This window comes from Cryptotermes secundus, unplaced genomic scaffold (assembly GCF_002891405.2).
Source record: "Cryptotermes secundus unplaced genomic scaffold, Csec_1.0 scaffold356, whole genome shotgun sequence".
In the NCBI taxonomy this organism is placed as follows: domain Eukaryota; kingdom Metazoa; phylum Arthropoda; class Insecta; order Blattodea; family Kalotermitidae; genus Cryptotermes; species Cryptotermes secundus.
Window position 1 is genome coordinate 244166 of NW_019739946.1, and position 27710 is coordinate 271875.

A 27710-nucleotide genomic window follows, 5' to 3' on the forward strand; every position below is an offset into this window, starting at 1 on the left:
ACAATGTTTGTTATGTATATACTAAATTTTAATTTTATCTGATTTAACATATCCTTGGATAATCCCTATAAACTTAATTTCTGCTACCTCAATTTTCAATTCTGGTAAGAACTCTAAAAGGCAAATATCATAAAAATCCATGCATTGAGAGTGCAGATACTAGACAGAAAAATAAAATGAAAATGATGCTTACATAGAGCTGTGACTACAAAATATACTTGAGAGCTGATACAAAATCCCACATAAAACCTCTGGTTTTAAGAAACAATAAAGTGGATAGTGAACAGTAATATAGTAAACTCTTAAAGCTGATACCACACACATAACACCATGAATACTGAAGCCTGCTGTGTTATCTTGTCCTTCAAAGTGGCCATTTTCCAAGAAGTTTTCCCACCAAACTTCTGTATTCTTTCCTTGCCTCCACATCCTAGTCACTACCTAGCCAAGCACAGTCTCCTAGATTTCATTATGTGAACACTACCACATAACATACATAATTCATGAAGTCTTTATTACTTAATATCCCAAACTCTATAGAGACTACATCCTTCTTAAGCCCAAGTAACTTCCTGAGCGTCAAGTTTTCAGACGCTTATAATTCACGCTCCTCTATGAAAGGAAGAGATCACGTTTGACATGCATACAACACAGCTTGTATAACAGTATTCTGCATTATCTGAGCATCACTGTGGAAAGTATACAGCATAATTACACTTCTGGATGAATAATAACCTAACAAGTATAAAAAATGGCTCTGAAGGGATGTAATTTTCCTTTGTCCTACCATTCCTTGTTACTGAGAAAGAGATCGCTCTTTTAAAACTGCACCATTAGTAAGATCCATAACATAGCAAACCCGTGAACTTGTGACTGGTAAAAAGTACAGCAACAGTCACCAAGGTCAAGTATATGCGTAGAATGCATAATAGCCATGTTTACCCTCAGATTTAAGAACTTTTTCTAGCACGCATAAGGCATGTTATTCAATAAAGATCAAAACATGATTGAACATCAGTTAGAAAATTACAAACTAACATCAAAATATGATACCTTCATAAATTAAAACTGGTTCATGGATAGAAAATTCTTGAAAACTGACAGATTATCTTATTGTGGCTTGCTAGGCAATACTGTGAAACAAACAACAAGACAATGGCTGTTGCTAGGCAGCAGTCTGTGCACAACGATGGGAGTACTGTTGGAAGGGGTGTTTTCTATGTGCTCCGCGCCAAGGCTTATACTGAGTTCAGTTAGTTATGCAGTGCAGTCAGTGGAGATAGTGCGTGGACTGGAGTGAGCTGACTGGTGAGTGACTAAGATAGTTAAAGGGCTGCTGTGGTTCTGTTCTTGTGAGCTGTTGCTGTTAGAAGATGGAAGATGAGACATGCGGATATTTCAGGAACCCAGAGGAAGAGGAACGTCTGCCATTGAGAGCCATTACCAGACAACAACTGGTGAAGACACAGCAGACTGAGAAGACTTAGTGCATGCTGTAGTGAACTGCAGTGTGTGAACCTCCACACATTCTTATCTCTGCAAATTTGTGTACTTAATTGGAATATGCCTGCCCATTCTTATTCATCTTGGGCTCAAGGCTTGAAAGAACATACAAAACTCAGTGCTTTGTATATCACTACAATCTACAGAAAGTGTAAGTGGAAATAAATTCATACTGCCACTGCATAAAAAGGAAAAAGGGTCCTTCATAAACAAGTAAATGACCATTGAGAAAGATTACAGATAGGTCATGGTCAGTCTACTACACCCAAATGTCCCACTAACATACTTTACTGCTGCGTTCACAATTTTGTTTCCAATGAACATGTTTTAATACATATATAAGGTAAGGTAAAGTTGCCCCTGTGCTTAACTAATTAAACACTGTCATGAAGGCGTATGGGGGAGTGGATGTATAGCACCACATTTTCTCTGACCTTGGCACTAGATGGAGATGAGTGGTCACACTTTACCCCCGGGGAAAGAACCCCCTGGTACCCCTTGGATAAGGGGCTGGGTGGAGTCCAGAGCCAGTCTGGATGACATGGAGAAAATTCTTGCTCCCAACAAGACTCGAACTCCAACCCCTCGGTCGTCCAGCCCACAGCCAGTTGCTACACTGACTACACTATTGCAGCTCCCAATACATATATAACAATAACAAAATAACCACAATGAAGGCATGATATGTAGTTCATATGGGTAAGGCAAAAAAAATGCCTACAGAATTTTGGTGAGAAAGACCAATGAGGAGATGGCAAGATAATATCTATCCTAGGAGAGTTAATTCTTAGGATGTGAGGTGGGTTAAACTGGCTGAGAATAGTGTCTAGTGGCAGACTTTGTAACAGCAATGTTAACATTTGCATTTTGCAACCAGATAATTTCTGTCAGTTATAGCTATGAATCAGAGTCCTTCCGTAGAAGCTAATAGCTGCTCATATAGTCAAGAAATTCACTGACTTTTTTTGGACCTTGGAAATCCTTTACTCTGTTCACAGGAGCCACAAACGGGGACAGATGAGCCTAGTCCACACCCTTCATCACATTTATGAGCGATTTTAATATTAATGTAGGTCTTCCCAGTAGACTTTTCGCATCAGGTTGTNTATGGTAGTGTACAAAATTAATAACAGCTCACTAAGGTAGCAATCAGAATTTTGGTACTAATTTAAATGTATCAAATATTAAGAAATTCAATTAAAAAATAAAGTAATACCTCCACAGTGTAGAGACCTACATGTGTACGTACATATGTATGTATGTAAGAGTCTTCTTTGCTTTATTTCTTCCTATCTACCTACCTACCTACATACCCACCCACCCTCCCATCTATCTACCTATCCACCCATATGAATCAGAGTCCTNAGATAGGTCATGGTCAGTCTACTACACCCATATGAATCAGAGTCCTTCCGTAGAAGCTAATAGCTGCTCATATAGTCAAGAAATTCACTGACTTTTTTTGGACCTTGGAAATCCTTTACTCTGTTCACAGGAGCCACAAACGGGGACAGATGAGCCTAGTCCACACCCTTCATCACATTTATGAGCGATTTTAATATTAATGTAGGTCTTCCCAGTAGACTTTTCGCATCAGGTTGTGCTGCCACAGTTCTTTATATGCACATCTCATCTCTCATGCATGTCGGCCAGAACTTTCTCCTCCTTCCTCATCTCGTCACTGGGTAAAGGGTATAACTTATGAAACTCCTCACGGTGCAGTTTTCTCCAGCTTCCTGTTACTTTCACCGCTTAAACCCTAGATATACTCAGCATTCTGTTCTCAGACAACTTAATCTATGTTCTTCCCTTAATGGAAGGGACTGAGCTTCTACAGTTTGATCATTCTGATCCTGTTCTGTGGTAATGGGCACTGTTGACAACATTTCTGAAGAATCTGCTGCCCCCATCTTCGGGGTTGACAATGACACTGAGGACAAAGGCAGCAGGCTCCTCCAAAACACTGGTAAAAATATCCACGCCTTGGTGCCATCACCCCCAAAACATAATCAACATCACTTCTGAGCTGCAGTAATTTCTGTGGTGTTCTCAACCTCATTTACAGCACATGGATGAAGCAGAATCGAAAATGTGCAACTGAAAATCCCTTAAGTCTTTAAAAGCATTTGCAGCTAATATCACTGACAGGCAGGCAATGAATGTTTCATACATTTCAATGCACTGATAAGAACTATGGCAACTTCTCATTTTGATCTCAGAAGGTCAAGAGAAAATGTATCACAGAACGGAAAGATAACACTGGGCAGAGTTCCAGCAACTGCTTATTCATAAAAGAGTACAAATAGTAGCAGTACTTTGGATGCATCCTATATACCTCTCCTTTACTCACAGACAAAAATGGTCAATGCAACATCCACTATGAAAATAAGAAACATAACTAACCCAAGGCTAACTGCTGGACAACCCACACTCACTCACTCTTTCTACCCACTCTGACAGTTCAAGCCCAATGATTGGTACACCCACCTACAAGCTAAAATACTATTGGCTGAGCCCACACAGGGATATCCTTGCCTACCTGCTGGCCAGTAACAACACTAAACAGTCTGTATAAGAGGACATAATAAATATTTCATGGTAGTGAAGTGTTCATGTTACATAATTTTCCTTGTATAAGTATGGTGTCATCATTAAGGAATTCCCAGAACACCACCATGGACAGCGCGTCAGTTCTGGTTTTATTCTTTTACATGTCACAACCTAGGCCATCAATCTTGTTATTCTATAACAAATTATTCACAGTCATGGCATGATGCCTTGTATCTAGTATGTCACAGACTAATGGAAGAGGAAAATGGAAATTTTCAGAAGAAAGACAAAACAATTAAAGTGATTGTGTATGATGTGTCCTCACTATATGAACAAAGCTGACATGATTAAATATAACAGGAGCATTATCCTTCCAAAACAGTGAGGTGCTAAGAACTGTGTGGGAATTATGGCCTTCATGCCCCTGATATGCGTTTGTGATAAAGTGCTTACAGTACTGGACCAATTCTGACTCTTATCTCTTGTAACATTAACAACTGAAAAATTATACACTAAGGAGCTTTATAATATGTACCCTTCACCTAATTATAGAGGTGACAAAACTAATGATGAGATGTGTGGCACACATAAGGGAAATGGGCCAGGTTTTAGCCAGAAAATCTCAGGTGAAGAGACAGATACAGTGATGTAGGTGTAGACTGCAGAATATTGACATGTTATGACATTGCACAAATGTGATGCAGTATGTAATTATGCTTACTCATGTTGACTACTTCTATATCCGTGGTGTTTTGAAAAAACCATGTAAGGATTTATGGAATGCTGAATAAATGAAATGAAATGAAATATTAAAAAGAGCATAAAGAAACTGTGAGTAAGGGAATGGACTAGATTCAACTCAACTGGCTCAGGACAGGGACCAGTGGCAGGCTCTTGTCGACATGGTGGTAATTATCTTCAGTTTCCATAAAAGCCAATAACTTTACCAAGTGACTTTCACCTTCTCAACGATTCTGTTCAGTTTGAAAGATACAGTAATTTATTAAAATCACCCTGAATGTATATTTTCATGTATGTGACATCACTCATGAGAACGCAGAGTTCATGTGACTCCTACTTCCTGTTGTGCCATCCGTGTCACAATATATTAAAAAACAATCATTTTCATTCACTTCCTTACATACTCTCAAACATGCATATACACACATACTGTGTTTGACTCAAATAAGCTCCAGACACATATGCCATGTATGATTTGATTTGAATGATTTGATTTATTATTACCTCAAGCAATCCATACAGGCAAGACAGTCACCACAGACATAGAAGCAGTCCATACATACAAGAACTAACAGAAATTACAAAGGGTAAGGCATATAAATATCTTACATGATCATTCTGAAATGAATGGAATCAGAACTTGTTAACATGCAGTGTTAACTAATTTTTTGGTCCACTTGTGAACTATTGTGGAGAAGGGCAGATTATGGTATCATCATGTCTGTGTGTCCATCTGCCTGTACATCCATCCCCAACAATATCTTCTGAACTAATCAACAAATTACCATGAAACTTTGTACAAACACTGTGACACTCAAGGTTAACTCCACTCATTACCATCAAAACACGACTGCCTGAACTTTGGAGGTGGGAGTGAAACTGCCACCACATCATTTAGGGTTTTGAAATTCAATACAGAACATTTTCTTTTTCTTCCCATATGAGTATTAAACATATGCAGCTTTTTATGAGGTCATATTTTTATAGACCGAAAATAAACATTGCAGCAACATGAAGTCTATATATCTCTCTCTCTTCTGCATGGTGGTAACTAGCCAGGCATGCAAAATTTTGGTATGGAGATGGATCATAAACACATCACAAATTCTGTATGAAATAATGTTCCATGTGTTAAAAATCATAAACATGGTAACTTCGAAACTGTATCTGGCAGCTTTAACACAGAATATGTACTAGTGGAAATTATATACAGAAATGATTCATGAAATAGTATAATTATTAATTTACAAGTTCCCTTCTACTGTCATCATATAGAAAACAGAATTTGATGAAACAAAGGTATCACACATTATTCCCAGAACTACTATCATTTTCATTCAATTCTTGTTTCATTTTCTGTTGCAGTGTAAAAATGACAGGGCAGCAGCAGTAAAATATGTAGGATTTGAGGGTCTCACAGCAGTGGCTATCAACAGTTCTGTTTCCTGGGATATAACGGTGTGTAGTCCATTGGAAGTCAGGTGACGCTTCAGAGGAACATGTCAGCTCCATTTTCAGGGTTGAAGATTAAGCGAAGAAAGAAAGCAATATCAAGTAGACAGCAATGCTGCTTTCTTGCTTGGCTTACTCTTCAACCCTGAAGATGGAGGTGACATATTCCTCTGAAGCATTGGGTGACTTTCAACAGACTATATGGTGTTATATAGAACTCTTTAGCATAAAGTACCTCACTGTGTCACTGTCTGTTGTGCAACAAAGCCACTTTCACCACAATAAGCCTGACTTGCATCTCTGGTACCACACCTGGGCAGAACTTTTGTGTCTAATTGTTTATTGTTATTTTCTTCCCAAACAAATGCCACAGTAACATACCAGAACAGGCTGTGGCCAATACCTTTTCCACCCTCTTCATTTTAATATCCATAAGCATCTTATTATGCCTTATCTACATAATCCTCATGATAAGGGTCCAGGTCATGGAATCTTCCGTATTTTAGAACATCCTACAATCAATACAATTAGCTGCAGGTAGCATGGATAAGTATTCTGTTCAGTGTTTGTGACATAATGGTTTACTACAAGGCTATGCCATTACAAAGAGACAAAAGACTGGCCATGAGGTGTGAAATACACAGATGAGTTGTCACCTGTGATAAGTTGGAAGGAGAGGAGAAGACTTTTGTAATTAGCCTCTATGTCTCGCTATGACAAATCCACAGCAATTCACAACATATTACAATTACATAAAGTGCAAGGTAATGTAGTCCCTACATCTAAACACAATGATATAATGGACCCAGGGGAATGGACATAAAGCTCTAGGCATTTGTTTAACCTTAACACTGGGTGGTGATGAGCGGTCACCTTCAAAATCTGGATGCCTTACACTGGAGAAAAGAGCCCCCAGAAAAATTGAATAGGTAGCTGTATGGGCTTCATACATAGTGTGGACATGGCATGGAGGGAAAAGTTGTAGACCTTAATAATGGATACTATATTTTATATTAAGTACCAAATTTTTCTTTCATAAGTCATTCTATAACATTAGCAAGATCTGAGATTTTCATGGTGGTGACTGTGAAGAATGCTATTTTCTGGGATGTAACGCTGTGCAATCTACATGAAGTTTACCAACATTTTGGAGGAACATTCTTCCCCTGTCATCAGGATCAAAGAGCATTTGATCCTGAAGACAGGGGAAATATGTTTTTCTGAAACACCAACGAACTTCTAGCACTCAACAAAGCATAAAATCCCAAAAGAAAGTTTTCTCCCATAAAATTTTATTTTACCTTCATGTATGAGATAAATTATATTGGACAAATATGAACCAAAGTTAAAGTTGCCTCACAACTTTTCATGCAGGCCACCATATCAGAGCTACCACAACTCAATTCCATTTAGCAGGTTTCAGAGAAATGTGGACAGAGGGGCAGACACAATCTCCGTTTATGTTTTCCCTTCATGAATGTTGTGTAAATATGTAAATGTCAAAGAACATTTCTCAAAACATTTGTTTCACATGTAGCAATAAACCATTACTGACTGAAGCAAATTTGCTGAACATTTATCATCACTCCTCATTGTACATCCCACTATTACTACACTTCCTTCATTTTACCGNGAGAGATCTTTATGAACACTGTATGAGCATTGTGCTGCTTGAAGGCCATCCCAACATTGCACTTTTAGTTATCCCACTAACAGGGAAAACATGAAAGTCATGCAAATTTTTGGTGGGAGCAACACAAGCATATTAATGCAGGATGTAGAAACTTTGTGTGGAAAAAGTCTTCATGACACACACAACTGTTATAATGTAGTATATACAAACAAATTGTAAATCTGGCTTTTGATGTCATGGCAGTAATTACTGAACAAGAACAGGGTAACTTCGTATTAAGATGAATCATAAATGCACCTATAAATTCTATATGTTGCATTGTTTTTACAAATATGTTGATGGTAGGAAACTCTGAGATTATAACTGGCAAAGTTAACATAGTTTGGATCAGTATTACTATTAATTATAAATGGAAATGGATATATAAATTGCACAGGTATACATTTATAGATCCCCTCAAATACACCATAAGAACTGAAGCATTTAGTGAAAACTAGGAATCATTATTTCCACCCAGAACTTCTTGTTAAGACAATGATATTTCCTGCAGAGAAGAGGACTGAGATGAATCACAAAAATGTTTTGGGAGTTTGACAACCAGAGATTCTGGTCTAGTAACAGGCCCACAAGGGTTGAGATGCAACTAACATAGCAATCAGTCAGCATCACAGGATAACCAAATCTCAGAATCTCAGTGGGAACACACTGACAAACATTTCAAATCAACAAGAACTATAGTAACAAATGTCTGGAAGAGTGTGGGATTCAAGACTTCCACTTGTGTATATAACAAGACTGTTTTCTGTTTCTACATTCATAAACCCACATCAACAAACCAGTTTTCCCACACTAACTTATATTCACAGCCTCCTAGCCTATCCAGTGATTATTCAGAACACAAAGATCTTTCACATAACTACTTGTCAATACAAGCAGTAGAACTGGAGTACCGAAATGACACAATTGCTCTTAGCCAACGAAATTAATATTGTTGTCAACAATCTAGGGGGAAGGCAATAGCATAGTTGGTTGAGGCACTATACTACAAGCCAGAAGGTCATGGCTTTGATTCCCGATGAGGTCATTGGATTTTTCAATTGCCCTAATCCTTCCAGCCTCACTATGGCCCTGGGGTCGACTCAGCCTCTAACAAGAATAAGTACCGGGAATCTTCCGGGGGTAAAGGGCAGCTGGTGCATAAGACTGACAACCTCACCGCCATCTGTGAGCCGACTGTCTATAAAATGTGGAAGCCTCAATGTTTCACGAGCGTATAGGCTTTCATGGCCTGTCAGAGGGATAGCTTTCATCAACAAACTTAAAATAGATTTCATAATTGAAAGAGAATAAGAGGAGAAAGGTGTTCCCCACTGCAGTACATTACTTACTTATGGAGCTGAAGCCTTCTTGAGAAGAAGCCAAATCTGCATCTACTCAAGAATTTCCTAGCATTTTACAGAACAAGAAGGTTCATTACTGTGTTCACAAAAGCCCTCCAATTGTCCCTATCCTGAGCCAGATCAATCCAATCTATCCCATCCCATCCTATCTCTCTAAGATCCATTTTAATATTGTCCACCCACCTAACCCTTGGTCTTCCCAGTGGTCTCCTCCCTTCTGGCTTTCCTACCAATACCCTATATGCATTTCTCTTCTCCCCCATTCATGCTACATGCCCTGCAAACCTCATCCTCCTCAATTTATTTCCCAAATACATTTTCTGCTACACTGCATACCTCAATGGCCTTAATATTCACTACTGCAGACAAGGAGAGCTATAGAGAACTCTATGGCACCCAATGTGGGGCATGAACACATGGCCCTGAGATTAAGAGAGTACTGAATGAGCTTCTATCTCGCTAGAGTCGAATCCAAAACTGTGAGTACAAAACTCAGAACTTCTACTGTGATCTCACTCGGAACCTCTTGTGATACTTGGGAGACTCGTGACACTGAACTCTCACCGGAGCTACTCTCTCTTATATATCCAGCGTTCAGATGGGATAAGGGATACTTTATCAAAGGGTTAATTTCATCTGTTGTTGCGCAACAAACAATATGTTGCTTAGGAAATGCTAGCCTTACTCAATACAGAACACCTTGTAGAAGTGTTTTGTTTCATCCATTGTTATGCAACAAACCTTCTGTTGTCAACAATCAAGTTCCTTCCGTCAAATGTGACACTTTTATAAGTTTTCCACCTCGTCACCACCTGCCTTACATGTTTCGGCTCACCATGGAGCCATCATCAGAGGCATTTATAGTAGAAAAAGAAATCACCAACACACAAAACTTCACTTTGTTAAAAATAGCCACGTTCCAGTTAATTAAAATAATTACAATAGTTAAAATTGCCGAGAGTGTCGGTTCACTAAAGGTTTACTTAGGTTACTAAGTTCACTAAGGTTATTGAACCTTAAAAGTATATACACATAAAAAACTTATATAATACAATCTAAATAAAACCACAATTTTTATTTACAGACAACACACGTCAACAACATCCCGAAGAAAAAAGACTGGGCCAAGCGGGAAAGAATTCTAGGAATTTTAAGAATTCTTACTTCAAATAACGAAACATAATTTTTACAGAATTAACGACGAATTAAATAAGAAAGCTACCGTGGTGTGTGGAAAACCTTTAGTGAACCGACACTCTCGGCAATTTTAACTATTGTAATTATTTTAATTAACTGGAACGTGGCTATTTTTAACAAAGTGAAGTTTTGTGTGTTGGTGATTTCTTTTTCTACTATAAATGCCTCTGATGATGGCTCCGTGGTGAGCCGAAACATGTAAGGCAGGTGGTGACGAGGTGGAAAACTTATAAAAGTGTCACATTTGACGGAAGGAACTTGATTGTTAATTTGTTAGTGTGACGGACCAGAATGAAAGACCTTAAACTTCTGTTGTCCTTTAATCTCTGGGGAAATGTGTTTGTTGTTTTGGCAAATTCCTATGCAACAGTCCACTGTTATTGCATTTCAATGGAAGTATCTCTTCTGGATATATACATAAGCTATCCTTGAAAGACGCATACAAGGATGTGAGATACTGAGGCTCCCACATTTTCTAGACAATCAGCTCACAGATGGCAGTGAGGTTGTTAGACTCACGCACTGGCTGTCCTTTACCCCCCCCCCAAGGAAGATTCCTGATAACTCATTTCTTTTAGAGGATGAGTTGACCCCAGGGCCACAGTACTGCTGGAAGAATTAGGTCAATTGAAAAATTCAATGACCTCATGGGAATTGAACCCACCACCTTCCAGCTTGTAACATAGTGCCTCAACCATCTATCTTCCCACATGTCCCATATATATACACACACAGACAGATACTGTGACATGACGCCTAAAAGCAAAAATAGTGGAGCAAAAGGAGATATACACTGCTTGGCAATGGCTCAGTAAACACGTTCCTGTGGCAATGGATACACACATGCAACAACAGTGGAATTGTTGGAAATGGCATTTCCTATGTGGACCATGTCACAATTTATATAACAAGGACCAATGGAACTTGAGTGTGAGAGTGTGTGAGCATGAGTGAGTGTGAGTGTGGGTGTGAAGTGAGTGAGTGGGTAGGCAGGTGTGTGTGTGTGTGTGTGTAGGAGAGGGCCAGTTAGTGAGTGAGTGCCCGTCAAGTCACCTTCAGTAGAAGAGGAGTGACCAGTAGTAGTCAGACCCCTCCTCTCATTGAAAGGGGACCCCAATTCCAAACACGTACATGTCTAGGAGAGAACAAAAATCCTGGCCATGTATCCTGATGGGGCTTGAAATCAAAAAGAATGTGCTGGCGAGGCCCAGTAGCGATATAGCTGACTGGCAGAAAAAATTTGTCATGGGTTCTGACAGTGCTTGCAACTAAGAATAACTAGTTGACAAAGACGACAAGCAAATTACCAGAAAGACAAACAGACAGGACAGTCAGTCATGAGTCAGCACCTGCAGCTGGTGGCTAGCCATGAGCACAAAAGCATAGGAATCTCCATTGTCAGCAGTCACAATCAAGTAAAGACTAGTTTAGTGAGTGCAGTAGTTATAAGTGTGTAGATTAGTGACATTGTTACAATCACTTGTAGTTACAAGTTGTAAGTGTTCAATAAATTCAGTAATCAATCCATTCAACATGTGTCTAGTCACTACACATGACAACTGATGTCAGAGGTGAGCTAAGACTGATCAAACTGAGTAGACTGAACTTTGGTTTTGAACTTGAAACAGACCCTCTTTCAAAGATGGCAGCAGAATTGGTGGGCTAGCTAGGATGTATGATGTCCAAGATGCTCAAAATGAGTTCCAAGGTGAGATGGAGGTCATAATAAAAGGAACAAATGAACGCTGACTAAGAGAATGCGAAAACCACAATGGGGGCTGGCCAAGAAAAATGGAAGCTGTGATGTCTGAATTGGAAGACGCTATCAACAACCAGGAAGAGGGTGTTTTGGCATCTACTGACCAAGGATTACAGAGCCTCTTCCAGAAACTAAGCAGTGATAACAAGAAGTCTCCATGAGAAGCTCAGTACTCAGACTGAAGAAACATGGCATGACGTAAAAGCAGAGATGAAGTCCCTCAACACATGAATCCAGGCCTCTGTGAGGAATTTAATGCAGATTCAAGGGATGAGACTCCGCATACAAAAAGTCAAGATGTTGGTAGAAACACACAGCATGACCTAAAAATGCAGCTGGAATAAATCGAAACCCAGATTGGCAGAGAGGCAGACAGAACACAGTGACCTGTGTGTCAAAGGGGACCAAGATCGAGCACAGCAGGAAAGAATGACAAAAATGCTGGCAGTATGGGGTCACTAGCCACCTTAGAAGATTGACAACAGGGATATACCCCTGAACATTTCCCAGAAAAAGTTCAACTAAGACCACAAAAACAAAGATAAGAATAAACAACAACAAAAAGAACCAAAACAATAAACTCTAATCTCAACAAAGTAGCCAACTAATGCTTACGATTAGAAGAAAAAACCCCAAATGGAAGAAACCAAGGAAAAGGTGCTGGTTCCATCACTTTTGCCTTTTTCTTACATACTCAGCATCTCAGACAGGTTTGGCTATGACAGTCTGAATGCTGAGGGATGGATAGGTGACAAGCCATGTCTCATGATACAGGGGTATCAATGACAAATGTCAGACAAAACATCGCCACATAATTCCCTGATAGAGATCCGACCATGCCAGAAGTCCTGCATACAGCAGCAGGGGAGATCTCCCCATCATGAAGAAACTGTTAGTAAACCTTTACAGATTGCATCCTGTTGTGTATATAATATTTATCTTCTGTTATAACCATCAACACAACAAATAAAGTGGGAATATCTTCCATGAGGCCAACAGATGTTGGTAGATATCTTACTTATTTAATATAAGTGTAACTTGTGTTACATGTTTCAACCTATAATTAAGGTAAACAACAGGCACATATGATCATAACTCAAGTGATTTTTAATCACTTGCGACTCATGACTGCTAACCATCAACTCCAACCTCTAACTCATCCACTTTTCACACTGGTCCTCATTATGTAGCCTTGGTGTGGACCTTACAGAAAACACTGATTCCAACAGTTCCTCTACTGTTGCGTGCTGACTTGTCACTGCAGAAACATGTTTACTGTGCTGTTGCCCAGCAATGGATGCACAGAAAATACAGGGTCCTCCATGGTTGCATCGGTATCTACTGCCATGGAAACACATTTACAGTGCTGCTGCCGAGCAGTGACTGTCCATACTCATTCCACTATACAGGATTTCAGCCACTGTGTCACAATATGGCCACAGGTCCCAAAATCATGGATGACTGGCATGGCAAATGCCAGAAGCAAATTACCAGACCACAGCAGTCCAGGACAGTCAGTTGTAAGTCCGGAGTTGGCAGTCAGTGATTAGTCATTGGTGGTTAGCTGTGAGCACAGGAATAGTAAAAGAAACCTCCATTGTTAGAAAGCACTACCAAGCAATGATAACTGCAGACGTAGCAGACTCAGAGTGCACTTTAGTTATTTGTAGACTGTGTAGGCCAGTGAAAGTGGTGTAACTATTTGTATCTACATGTAACAAGCATTCAGTAAATTCCATATTTAATCCAAACCTCATGACTAGTCTCTAACATGTGACTATATATAAATGTGTGTGTGTGTGTGTGTGTGTGTGTGGTCACCAATCAATTTTGGGTGACTGAAAACCAGAACCTTTTGATTTATAGCAGACACTATACAAGTCTACAAAGAAAAAATATGAACTGATATAATCAGAATATGAATAGCCTTTGTTCTCAAATCAGATATTTTCCAAGACATCTGGCACACAATGCCTCATGAAAAGTACTAAATGAACAGTATGCCTTTTCTTAGAAAATATAACATTTATTTACACCCCAAACCCCTCAACTAATATCACACTTGAACACAACCTAAAAATCAGAATCCTTCAGCACTGAACAGAGATTCAATTCACTAAGCATTTATCACCATTTGTTTTGAGATAATCTTCGAACAATTAACAAATACTTTAAAATCCTTGTAAATGACTAAGGCCTCTGACAGCCCTAAACTGACAAAAACACATTCAAGAAAAAATTTCTCATAATAAAAGTTGCATAATTTTTCAAGGGTACTATCACAAAAAATTCCATGTTGCTACATTAGTGTTCTGAATGTGGCATTCACACCACTCCCATTTTAACATGGAATGTTGTATTGCAGAATCATGTTATGTTAAATATTAAATATATATGAATGTTCTGTCTACACAATGAAACTGGAATAGCTCAGTTGGTATAGTGAGAGGCTAAGGGGTGGATGGCTGGGTTCAATTCCCAGCAGGGGCAAGAGATGTTTTTCTTTATTCCAGTGACCAGACTGGCTCTGAGGCCTGCCCAACCCTCTATCCAATGGGTATGAGTGCTCTTTTCCTTGGGATAAATCAGGTAGGGCGTGAAGTTGACCACTCACCTCCATCGAGTGCCACGTTCAAGAACGGCGGTGCTAAACCTCCACTCACCCATATTTTCATGGCTTGGTGCTTAATTAATTAAGAATGGGGAAAACTTTACCTTTTTTACTGGTCTATAAAACTATCACATATAATGACTTATTATATAATTATTTATTGATCACTGCGGAAACCATCTTCAGACAACTGTTACATTTATTGTTTCTTGCTGCAAATCTGTACACTAACCAATGTTTACACACTGTGACACGTCTAACCCTTGTTGGGGAACGGGAAGTGGAACGAGTTACCATGAAGACAGACCCTTGATAAATGGTCGGTTGTCAGGTTACGCAACAGTAAGGAAAGGTGTTTCTCTGAGCCGAGCCGAGCCAAAGCTTGCTGGTTGCTATGCATCAATAAACAATTTTTGGCAGCATTGCTCAGCAATGTCTTTGTAAACATGGCATCACGCAACAGGGGAGCCCGTGCAATGACTGTTGCTAGGCAATCGGTAAACACGACTTTACACAACAGTGGTACCTATCACGTAACTGTTTTCCGTGTTGTCCGTGCCGAGCCTAAATAAGGAGCAGCGAACACTATTCAGAGTCAGTGAGTTACTATTGAGAGAGAGTAACCAGACAGATGAAGTCTAGCATTCGCTGGAGTGAATGGAAACAGGAGAAGTATTTGTGATACTGCTTATGGCAGTAATTGGGAAACTGTAAACTGTGTAACTGTACGAGCGAATGTGCCATAAATTCGCTATATCCAAACGGCATGAAGTTATTTGTCGCGTGACACACCCAACACATGACAACTTGGTGTCAGAAGTGTCTACGAACTTAAACACGCCTTGATCTAGGAAGAATTACTGAATTTACGAGTACATTGAGTGTTTCCCTGAGAAAAAAAAAAGAGGAGGAGCAAGACATTGAACTAATAATTGAAAAGCTGGAAGAAATGAGGGCAAACCGAGAAAAGGCAGACGCTGATAGAAAAGCCTGGTGAGAAAAGACGGCCACAGAAAGAAGAGCTATCCAAGCAAGGACGGAAGCCACCCGAGCAGAAACAAGAGCTATCCAAGCAAGGACAGAAGCCATGTGAGAAAATATGGGCACCAGCCACAAGGAGATGGTGGCCGAAACCAAACCAAAAAGAGACATGGAGACGATGGCCTGCCAAGAGATGGAGGCACATCTAGAAGAAGAGCCAACCTCAGCTGACAGGAAACCTGAGGTGGCCCAACATCGAGAAGTCCCCTTAGAAGATGGCAAAGTAATGCCGGTTGGAGGACCTAAGAAGAAAAGGTGTAGGGACCAAAACCAGCTAAAAATGAAGAAATGTACCCAGGGAAAGGATGAGTGCCAAAAGAAGTTGGCTGTCACCCGCAGAGGAATGAGCCACCATGCGAAAGTGGCATGGCAGACAAAGGAGACCAGCAGAAAGATGTCTGGTCATCCAAGAATTGCCTGGCACAAGAGAAGCGTCGGTAGGAGAAACTATATCAGAACCAAGCATGAGGAAAGAATCCGGAGACTCAGAGAAAGAGTGTGGATTCTCCATAATGGAAGAATGGGAATAATGAATGTAGGCAGCAAACGGCCACTTTGTCAATGAAAAAGGTGACAACCAAGAACGACATCGGAGGGTGTAGATCGGGACAGCAATCGCAACGAGGAAGGAGAGGAACCCGGAAAATGATCTTCTACGAGATTGTCGGCAGGAAGATCGCGAAGCAAATAGCTGGATCTTCTGTTGGATTATGACAAAACAAGAAATGGACCTTGTGGAGGGGTTGGCCCCCTCCAAAACGAAAAAAAGAAAACAACGGGTCGAGGAGGTGCTGGTAATATACAAGTAGAGGTACCAGCCTTCCCAGAGAGAGTGAATGTGCGATGATTGAATGTGGGGAACGAATGTGATAGAACTGGATCTCCTGACAAGTTAACAGGAAACCGCTCCAGACGAGCTGGTCCTTACAAGGGAGCAGATGCAGCGGTTGAAGAATGAACAACGGGAAGAAAGGAAAAACCATGCCAGAAGAAAAAAAGAGAATGTTGCAATCATAGCCTCGGAAGGACAGGACCACTGATGCACTGTTACGCTATCTGGGACAAACACCCATAAGAAGGGAGCAGTGTGACATGTCTAACCATTACTGGGCAATGGGAGGTGGAATGAGTTACCATGAAGACAGACCCTTGATAAACAGTCGGTTGCCAGGTTACACAACAGTAAGGAAAGCGGTGTTTCTCCGAGCTGAGCCAAGCCGAAGTGAGTTGAGACAAGCCAAAGTAAGCCGAGCCGAGCCAAAGCTTGCTGGTTGCTACGCATCAATAAACAACTCTCGGCAGCATTGCTCAGCAACGCCTCAGTAAACACGGCGTCATTCAACAGGGAAGCCCGTGCAATGACTGTTGCTACGCAATCGGTAAACACGATGTTACGCAACAGTGGTATCTATCACATAACTGTTTTCTGTGTTGTTTGTGCCAAGCCTAAATAAGGAGCAGCGAACACTATTCAGAGTGAGTAAGTTACTAGTGAGATGGAGTAACCAGCCAGTTGAAGTCTAGCATTTGCCGGAGTGAATGGAAACAGGAGAAGTATTTGAGATACTGCCGATGGCAGTAATTGGGAAACTGTAAATTGTGTAACTGTGCGAGCAAATGTGCAATAAATTTGCTATATCCAGAACAGCGTGAAGTTATTTGTCGCATGACATACCCAACACATGACAATATCAATTCACATTATACGAGGGTCGTACTGAAAGTCATGAGCAACAATTTTTTGTAAACTAACATGCTTTATTATTGACAAATCAAATAGACCACCTCAATCTACAGACCTTTCTTTATTTTTCCACATAATCATCACTTCTTTGTACACATTTATCACAGTGTTCTGGGAGTTTTCTGTAAAATTCTGTTCCAGCCATCTGAAGACACGGACGCACTGCTTTCTGAATTGCCTCCCTCGTCTCAAAACGTTGTCCACGCAGCTGATCCTTCACAAATCCGAAAAGATGGTAGTCGGAGGGTGCCAGATCAGGGCTATAGGAGGGATGTGAAAGAACTTCCCACCCCATCTTTGCAATTGCTTCCAACGTGAGGTGAGCAGCATGGGGGAAAGTGTTGTCATGCAGGATGATGATGTTTTGTCCCAGACGTTTATCGTGCAATGCACAACAGAGCTTGTGCAGCATCTGGACATAACGAGCAGCATTGATGGTTTCCCCAGGTTCCAGAAATTTGGCCAGAATAAACCCCTCTGCATCCCATAAGACTGTGCTCATCACCTCTGCAGCTGATGGCAATGCCTTTGCCTTCTTTTTTGATGGAGAATGCAAATGGTGCCATTCCATACTCCGCCGTTTCATTTCAGGCTCAAAATGATGAAACCAGCTTTCGTCACCTGTCACAATACAGAGTAAAAAATCATCGCCTTCGTGTAGATATCTCTGCGGCAGTTCTGAGGTGTTGGCTTTTCGCTGACCTTTGTGGTCTTTGATCAATAACTGCAGGACAGAACGAGCACAAACTTTCCAACAGCCCAAGCTTTCAATCATCTCCTGTACTGCGCTGTGCCCTATTCCAAGTTTTCAGGCTATTGTGCCCACAGTCACACACCTGTCAACTTCAATGATCTCATCCACTCTTTCCTTGTTGCGTTCAGTTGAGGCTGTTCGAGGACGACTGTTCCGAGGCTCATCTTCAATGCTGGTGTTCCCATCTTTAAAATGTTTCACCCATCTTCGAACACTGCTCGCACCCATGCACACACTTCCATAAGCACGCTGAAGTTTCTGGTAAATTTCTGCAGCAGGGATTTCCTCTTTCACAAGAAATTCGATGACAGCACGCTGGCGAAATGACATATTGTTGTTGGCCATTTTGTTAGGAGTGATACTTGTCGCGTGATGCAAGCTATTGACATCACAAGATACTCAAGGTTAGCACAACAGCTGGTTCCCCCTACTCCCGTACTCTCTTTCGTCTGCTGTTCCCAGGTTGCATGCAAAAAAAAAGTTGCTCATGATTTTTGGTACGACCTATGTAATGTGCTGTCTGGATTATTTAAAATGTGCAGTTAAAATACTGTAATGTGATGGCTGATAGCCAGAATAGTGGAGTCAGAGACAGAAGTTTGTTGCTGAGCAATGGCCCAGAAATCATGTTCCCGCTAAAACACTAGCAGCAAATGAGCCGTTACCACATAACAAGTTGTAAACACTGAGGAAACCAAGCGGCTGCTTGGGAATGAATACACAATTTCCGCCATGATGTGGAATAGACAGTAGCTGGACAACAGTTTGGTAAACACGTATTCCTGTGGCAAAGGATACGCAGATTACAAGAGATGAACCGTTCAAGTGTTTGTTCTGTTTGTGGTCCCCACCGGGTTATAAAAGGACATGTAACTGAGTCATAGGGAAGTTGTAGTAGTCACAGAACGACAAGCAGAATGAATTGAGGACTCAGTGTTCAAGATCGATTGTGAGCTGTAATAACTGATTACAATTGTAAAGCAATGCCAATAAACTCAAATCATCAAATACAGAACCCATTATTGTAATGGAGGACAGGTATTAAATGAGAACAATGTCAAATAGTAAAGGATGTCAATTACAGACTATAGCAGTTAAAATTCTTGGCATTCAAGTCTTTGAAAGTGCGATGGTTGACAACTGTGTCATGATGTATCCACCAATGTAAACACAGTACAACCTTGGTAATGTGACACATATGGGACCAAGGTATCACCAGGTTACCAAAAATTATGGATTACTGGAAAAAGTTGGAACAAATTAACTTGTACTGAACAACTTATAAGTTTCAGAACTGATTATCATTTATTTATTTTACATATATAAATGTGTACTGTGAATTTTTGTTCATTAATTCAATTCAACTGAAAGGCTGTGAACTAGCGAGGGTCTAAATAAATCAGTTTGTCAGTCTCTGCTGCCTGTAGAAACCTGCACAAGGTCGCAGATGCCTGTCTGGCATCTGATGCCGGATTACTGGACGTATCGGACTAGTGCAAGACCAGATTACAGAGGCTGTACTGTACATGCATGTGAAAAGTGTGAAACCCCAGAAGTGAATATGTGTTTTGTCCCATCTGTATATACTGAATAAGTATCCTCACCTCAGAAGAAGGGTTTCAGTGGGTGGTTCAAAAACATTTCCAAGTTACTGAATTCTGTGGATTCCTTTGCTTATCCTTATGGAACATTACTCAGTTACTACATTTACATTTTGTAACTCATGTCAAAATTTTAAAATAACTGACCTCACAGAACAATCAGTTTCTCACTTTTTCTCACATGCCAGTAGTTGTCTATTCTAGAAGGATGAAACTGTAGTGTACCAGCTACCACTTATGATTCTATTTCATATACTAACTGAGACTTCCAAGATATTCCACATTTCCAAAATGCAAATACCAGATGGTGCTTTAAAAACAGATTCAATTTTTTACCCAAACTGTGACTGACTTTACAATTGCCTTCAGATATCTCAGAACCTCTATATCATGTTTTATTGACTGCAAGTAACACCAATAAAAATTCAAGCACACTGATGTCACTGTGAAATTAAAAATAATAATAATAATAAAATTGCATATATTTAATGCAATTTATTCCCACTTATAAGTAATGAAAAAATCGTTATATAAGTCTAAAAGGGACAGCACTGGGTACAAAAGTTGTCATTAAAACCTGAAATGGATGGCAGCAGATATATAATACTGTCTGCGAGTGAGGGAAATTGAGAGCATGTCCTCCCTCTACCTTACGGATGGTTCCAGAAACTGACACAGGCCATGGCTGGCCAAGAAACTGTGAGATATTTCCAGAAGGACAATGCCTGGAGTATTAGATACTGACACACTGAAGGAAAGAAATGTGTGAATTATGCAACAAAATATGATGAAACCTACAAAGCTCAAAAAAATGTGTTCACCAGAAAATACACTGCAGTACTCACCTGAAGTGCTGGGTCGTTAGGGGAAAGTGCAGCAATTTGCCTCAGTCGATCATAAAGAACAGCCAGAAGAGCCTGGAATCGATGGTTCAGGATATCCAGCTGCTTTGCTACAGTGTCAGCTCCTCCCCCTTCAAGACATCGTGCACTCAGCGTTGCATCTAGGCTGGGGTGCACCTCTTCCACCAGCCATCCGCAGTATCGCTGCAGTCTCAAGTCGTAAATCTGTTGGGTTGGGAGGGTTAGATTAGGGGGTTAGTTTGATTAGTAATACATACGCTGCCACCCTTAATTGTAAGTTTCAAGCCCAATAACCACCACCACCACCACTGTAAAGTGCATTACCCTATGGCTTGTTGCCAATCTTATCTTTAGACCAACAACCTTTTAAGGATTAATGACCAAATTTTAATCTCCACTTATATACATTTGCACTGAGATCACTGATGCATTAAAATCTTGACTTGTCCTTCCAAAAAGGCAAGTGTGGCCACCACATAAAAGCTGCCCAATGCAGAGTTATCATATCCATATGGTCAGCTAGTATATATATGTCAGAAAATGATTGCACCCAAAAAGAGAATAAAAAATTCTGCATGTTAAACAGAAAGAACAATATCAATGGATAATTATTTCAATGTTTAAATCCAGCTAAAGCACATTCTACTACCTAATTAATGCTGTTTGTAGCAGTATGTTTGACAGAACTTGGGTACAATAAAGAAACCATACTGTGTGTGGTTTATGGTAAAGCTCAGAGAAATGTAATTTTACTGTATGTAAGAAAACTGGTGTCTAGTAATATCAGTAAATACCATTCAACCTGCATTTCACTGGAAATCTGCATGTAGATACAGAATGGCCAAAATCTGTGCTCATAATACTTGTTAAATTAAAGAGGAAGACAAAACTATGAAATTTGGTAATTCAGACAGAGAAGCTAAATTCCTAACATAACCATCCATGCACATATGGGCAGAGAAAATATGCTGAGCCAACTTTCCAGAATGAAATCTGCATCTATCAGTCTAAGTGAAACATGTGCTGCAATCTTCTGTCTGTATAGGTATGGATCCATGCTCTGCAAAAATGATCCACTGCCTATTTCTCAGTATCTTATATTTTGAGTCATACTTGATGTTTAATGCTAAACCTTTAATTTATATTTTAATGTAAATAAATGAAAGAACAAAGTCCACTTTCCAACATGATGAACATAATGAAATTAACAGCAAAATTTATAATAAATAATGTCTATAACCCCAGTTTTAACATTTTTCTTCATATTGTTTTACTACCATTAAAAAATCAAAACTCAAATCTGACTTCAGAAACACCACTCAACTTGAACCAAGGTTTGAAAAGTAGGCAATCTATAATTCCAGCACACTGGGGGGGGGGGACACAAAGCGGACAAAATACATTGTAGATGAGGCACCGGCCAAACAGTTAATGTCAAATAATACCACATCTATATCACGGGCCTCCAAGCAATTTCTACGTGTATACAAGTCCTGAATATACCATTATGTCCATGGGAATATAACAAGATTCCAACATCTGACTTCATGATATGTAATACCATATGAAGAGTTCTTAAACCATATTTTACTCTATATAATAAGCTTATAATTCATTGTATTTTTATACCATGTATTTTTTAATGTAACAGTCATCAAGTATCCAGCTTTACTATCACAATGAAATTGCAGTTCAATAGCATGTGAATATAGTAACCATGTGTTTTGCCTGATGATAGCTTTAAAAAGCCAAAACATGTAGCTAAAGTAATGTTGACCTTGATCGTTATGTTATTGTGTTACGACGGACTCCAATAAAGAATTGTATATAATAACACAACAGTATGCATGAAATGAAAAATGTATTAGAATAAATACTTTGATGGATTTGAGGTTCTCACAGTGATGATTATGAACAGCACTACATCTGGAATGTAATGTCATCTAGTCTAGCAGAAGTTCAGTGCTACCTCACAGCACTGTACATCCTCTCTATCTTCAGTGTCAAAGAGTAAGCAAAGCATGAAACCAGCAAGATGCAGGTGGTAAGCACTCTTCTTGCCACCTGATTCTTGTTTGTTTCTTGCTTGGTTTAATCTTCAGCCCTAAAGACAGAGCCAGCAATACTCAAAAATAGCTGTTAACTTCTACCAGACTAGCCAACATCAGATCCCAAACTTAGTTCTGTTCTGAATAATTACTGTACATGACTCTCAGTTTCCAAATTAATTAGTGTTCTATATTCAAATGGACTTTCCACAGTTACATGTTTAATAAAATTTGTAAAAAAAAGCATGTGCCTTAATGTGAGTTCAATGTATGTAACAAACATGTATTTATGGACATAACCTACATCTCACTGCAATGTGCACAGTCTAGATTATCCATACATACATGAATTTAAACAAATTCAGGGTTATTAGATTGTTACTGAACTGTAATTAATTAATTAATTTGAGGAGTTTAGCCAATATAAGAATTTAGCTTTCCACTACAGAAATAAATATATTCACAATATTTACATGTTATATCAAAGACCATATACACATTCACAACACATCCATACCAACTTACCTAAATATCTTAGCTGGTAAATAACACGTCAAAGTCTTACCTTAGCTTCACGGATGAAACGTCCTCCAACAACATTCACCTGTTCAACGGCCTGTGTCTTTTCTACTACACTGTTATACAGTGCCTGAAAAAATAAACACAAATTTTTAAATCCAAATTCATTCACTGAATTCAGTAGTACTGAATGGCGAAATATTACGTTCTAAGATCCACAATCTGATTACTTCTATTTGGCATAATGAAAAATTGCCTGATCAGTGGAAGGAGTCTATTATTGTACGGGTTCACAAGAAGGGTGATAAAAATGACTGTAGTAATTATCAGGGGATATCACTGCTATCAACTTCATATAAAATTTTATCCAATATTCTTCTCTCAAGGTTAAGTCCATTTATAGATGAAATTATTTTGGATCATCAGTGTGGGTTTCGACATAACAGATCAGATCTTTTGCATTCGTCACATATCAGAGAAAAAATGGGAGTACGATGAGACAGTATGTCAGCTATTCACAGACTTCAAGAAAGCCTATGATTCAGTTAGGAGGGAAGTATTGCACAATATTCTGATAGAGTGTGGGATACCCAAGAAACTAGTTAGGTTGATTAAAATGTGTTTAAATGAAACGTATAGTAAAGTCCATGTAGGTAAACATTTGTCTGATAAATTTCCTATCCAGAATGGTCTAAAACAAGGAGATGCTTTATCGCCACTCCTTTTCAACTCTGCTTTAGAATATGCCATTAGGAGGGTCCATGGAAACCAGGTAGGACTGAAATTAAATGGGACACATCAGCTGTTGGTCTACACTGATGATGTGAATCTACTGGGTGATAATGTAGATACCATAAAGAAAAACACACAAACTTTTAATGATGCAAGTAGAAAGGTTGGTCTGAAGTAAACACAGAGAAAACTAAGTATATGTTACTGTCTCATCACCAAAATGCAGGACAAAATGATAACATAAAGATAGGAAACAGATGTTTTGAAAATGTGGCACAGTTAAGATATTTGGGAACAATGATAACAGATCGAAACCTGATTCAGGAGGAAATTAAGGGGCGATTGAACTCTGGTAATGCTTCCTACCATTCAGTCCAGAACCTTCTGTCTTCATATCTGTTGTCTAAAAACATAAAAATTAGAATATACAAAACTATAATTTTGCCTGTGGCTCTGTATGAGTGTGAAACTTGGTCTCTGACATTAAGGGAGGAACATAGACTGAGGGTGTTTGAGAACAGGGTGTTGAGAATATTTGGGCCTAAGAGAGATGAAGTGACAGGAGGTTGAAGAAAACTGCATAATGAGGACCTTCATAACGTGTACTCTTCTCCAAGTACAATTAGAATTATCAAGTCAAGGAGGATGAGGTGGGCAGGTCATGTAGCACGAATGCAGGAGACGAGGAATGTGTATAGGATATTGGTGGGAAAGCCAGAAGGAAAGAGACCACTGCGAAGACCAAGGCGTAGGTGGGTGGACAAGATTAGAATGGATCTTAGAGAGATAGGTTGCGATGGTATGGATTGGCTCAGGATAGGGACCAGTGGAGGGCTCTTGTGAACACGGTAATGAACCTTTGTGTTCCATAAAATGCTGGGAAATTCTTGAGTAGCTGCAGAAATGGCAGCTCCTCCAGAAGGGCTCAGCTCCATGAGTAAGTAAGCAAGTAAGTAATACTGAATGAGCTTCAACCATTCCCCATGCACATAACTAATCATGTACCACCTGTTCATAAAGGAAAATTGGCTAAGTGAAGATCCATGGTGTCTGGAATAGCTTTCACTTTTAGAATATTATGTATCTTGGCCAACAGTGAACATACCAAAGGCCATAATATTTTCACATGTTTTGCTACTGAAGACGCTGCTCAGATTGTTGATTGGTTTATTTAACAACCCACAACTCGTAGCTACAATACTAACAACACTGTTATGGGTTTACTCACTTTACAAACCTTACTCACAAATCTCTTCAATAGTCTTCACTTATTCACAGTACAATACGGGACCTATACCAGTGTCACTGTATTACACACTCCCAATACCTTCTCACACTATCACCTCTAATCACACGTTCTGGTCTTCCTCCCATGACTGCTATACTTCAATTGTCTTCTATCTGGCTTCATAATCCACACTCACTACAACTGAACTTGGAGACTGTTGCATTTCAACTCTCCGCTTACGCATTCCAGTCTCCCTTATAAACCCTCAGTTGGTCAGCGGAAAACCCACACCGCTTCACTGTTGCGCAAACGCCGTGTTTACAGGCGTTGCTGGGCAACGCTGCCGAGAGTTGTTTATTGCTGCATAGCAACCAGCGCGCTTTGGCTTGGCTCTGCTCAGCACAGCATGGAGAAACACCTCTTTCCTTACTGTTGCATAACTTGGCAACCAACCATTTATCAAGGGTCTGTCTTCGTCATAACTCATTCCACCTCCCACTGCCCAGCAATGGTTAGACATGTCACAATATTAATTATGTCTTCTTGAACATGTTAAAACACAGCAAAAGACACATATGAGGGGTTGGAGGTATGTTCCACTGCATACTGTATGTAAAATTCCTCAATCAAACTACAGAAACTTAGGTGAGCTGACCTACAATGAAATAATAAAACCCGGTATCTCCCAGATATGAAGCAGAATCATATTACATTCAACCAGTTTATTCAAGTTTACTCACCTTGGTTGGCTCCAATTGCTCCTTGGCATTTATGCCAATTGGAGCCAGGTTGTTCAGCTTTCCATAGCTCTCATCCACCCATGACACCTCAGTCTGATATGAGTTGGCATACGTCTGCAGTAGGCCATATGCTGCTTCACAGCTACGAAGCCTGTTAATGCAAGGTACACATTACAGTACAGGACGAATGATATCAAGCCTGCTTACAAAAATTAAACAGATAAGTTATAAATTATACATCATAATTTGATCTACAAGTACATAATTTTCATAGACTACATGTGACTGACTGTATGCATATTTTTACAAGGAGCCACTGGAAGGTAATACATTCCTCTCAAACAATGGGCTCTCTTTGAACTACACTGTATTCTTCATAAAAGTAAAACTGTCAATTAATTCATATCTCTGCTCTTCTCCTTACAAAAATTATATTTTAGCATCTGTTCAAGGTCCACCGAAATCTAAACAGCACAAAAGGTACCAAAAACTTGAGTAATGATACTAAACATTTTAAATCAGAGCTAAAGAATTATCTGCAGGCTCATTCCTTCTACTCTGTAGACGAATACCTCAATGTAAATAGAGAATAATGTAGAATTAAGCTATATTAGTTTAAGATAAAATTACTTGTACCAGTAGGTATTCTTTCGACTTGTTCTATATCCAAAGGTATTAACCTGCTTAGGGTTTATGGAATGCAAATAAATTCAATTCAATACAAAAAAAATTGCCGACACTGAGAACACACTAGTACTATGTGTGCTAACACAGAGAATAGGATTCCTTTTATGACCAGAAATGGGGATGACAGAGATATTGTCACATGCATGGAGTGTGACTATGAATGTAGTTTGGATTGGTAATCTGATTTATTGGGATCTTTGAAACAGTGCATGATTACACTTTACGGTTCACCATTACACATACACTAGTGTCCACAGTCCACTGCCGTTACTTGGTAGTGGCTTCCAACAGCAGACATTTGCCTTACTCTGGGTTCCTGAACTATCTCCGGCCTCAGCTACCAGCTTCTAACAGCAACAGCTCACAACAACTAACGTCAGCAGTTTTTAATTAACTAAAACTGCTAAGCGGACCTGCTTACAACATCTTGGCATGAACCGTGTAGAACATGTTCCTTCCATTATTGCTGTATACTTTTCTTGCCAGGAAAACACACTTATTTGAGGAGCCATTGCTTAGCAATGGCTGTTGTATAGCTTGTTATTTTGTGGTCATTGTCTACCAATGGGTCTACAAGCCAGATAATGTGAGATTGCTATATAGTAGGGAAAAATTGGACAGATACAAGAGGAATGCTATGAGACAATACATAAGAATGGAGCAGCTATAACCCACACTGGTGGAAATAATAATGGATGATTTCGTTAAAACAGATAAATGATTTAAAAGATCACCTTATGTTAATGCTCAGATATCAAACCTACAAAGCAATGCAGTCACTGTATAGGTACTGACTTATTCGATAGTTGCATTTCCGATTCTGATCACATAACTCTAAATTTTTATCCTCTTGCGTTTCACTGCAAAAACTTTCAACTTAAATATGTGAAAAGAAAATTCAACAACA

At 39.5% G+C, this 27710-nt stretch overlaps 1 protein-coding gene across 2 annotated transcripts in view; it reads right to left on the reverse strand.

Moving 5' to 3' along the window:
- The window catches only part of LOC111872086, a 402164-nt gene that overhangs the window by 156133 nt on the left and 218321 nt on the right, over nucleotides 1-27710 (reverse strand). For both annotated transcript variants that reach the window (XM_033754522.1, XM_033754523.1), the window contains 3 exons: nucleotides 26117-26267; nucleotides 23463-23546; nucleotides 20832-21053 (listed from right to left, as the gene is read on the reverse strand). In XM_033754522.1, the coding sequence (XP_033610413.1) occupies nucleotides 20832-21053; nucleotides 23463-23546; nucleotides 26117-26267 (457 nt within the window). The remainder of the gene's footprint in view (nucleotides 1-20831; nucleotides 21054-23462; nucleotides 23547-26116; nucleotides 26268-27710) is intronic.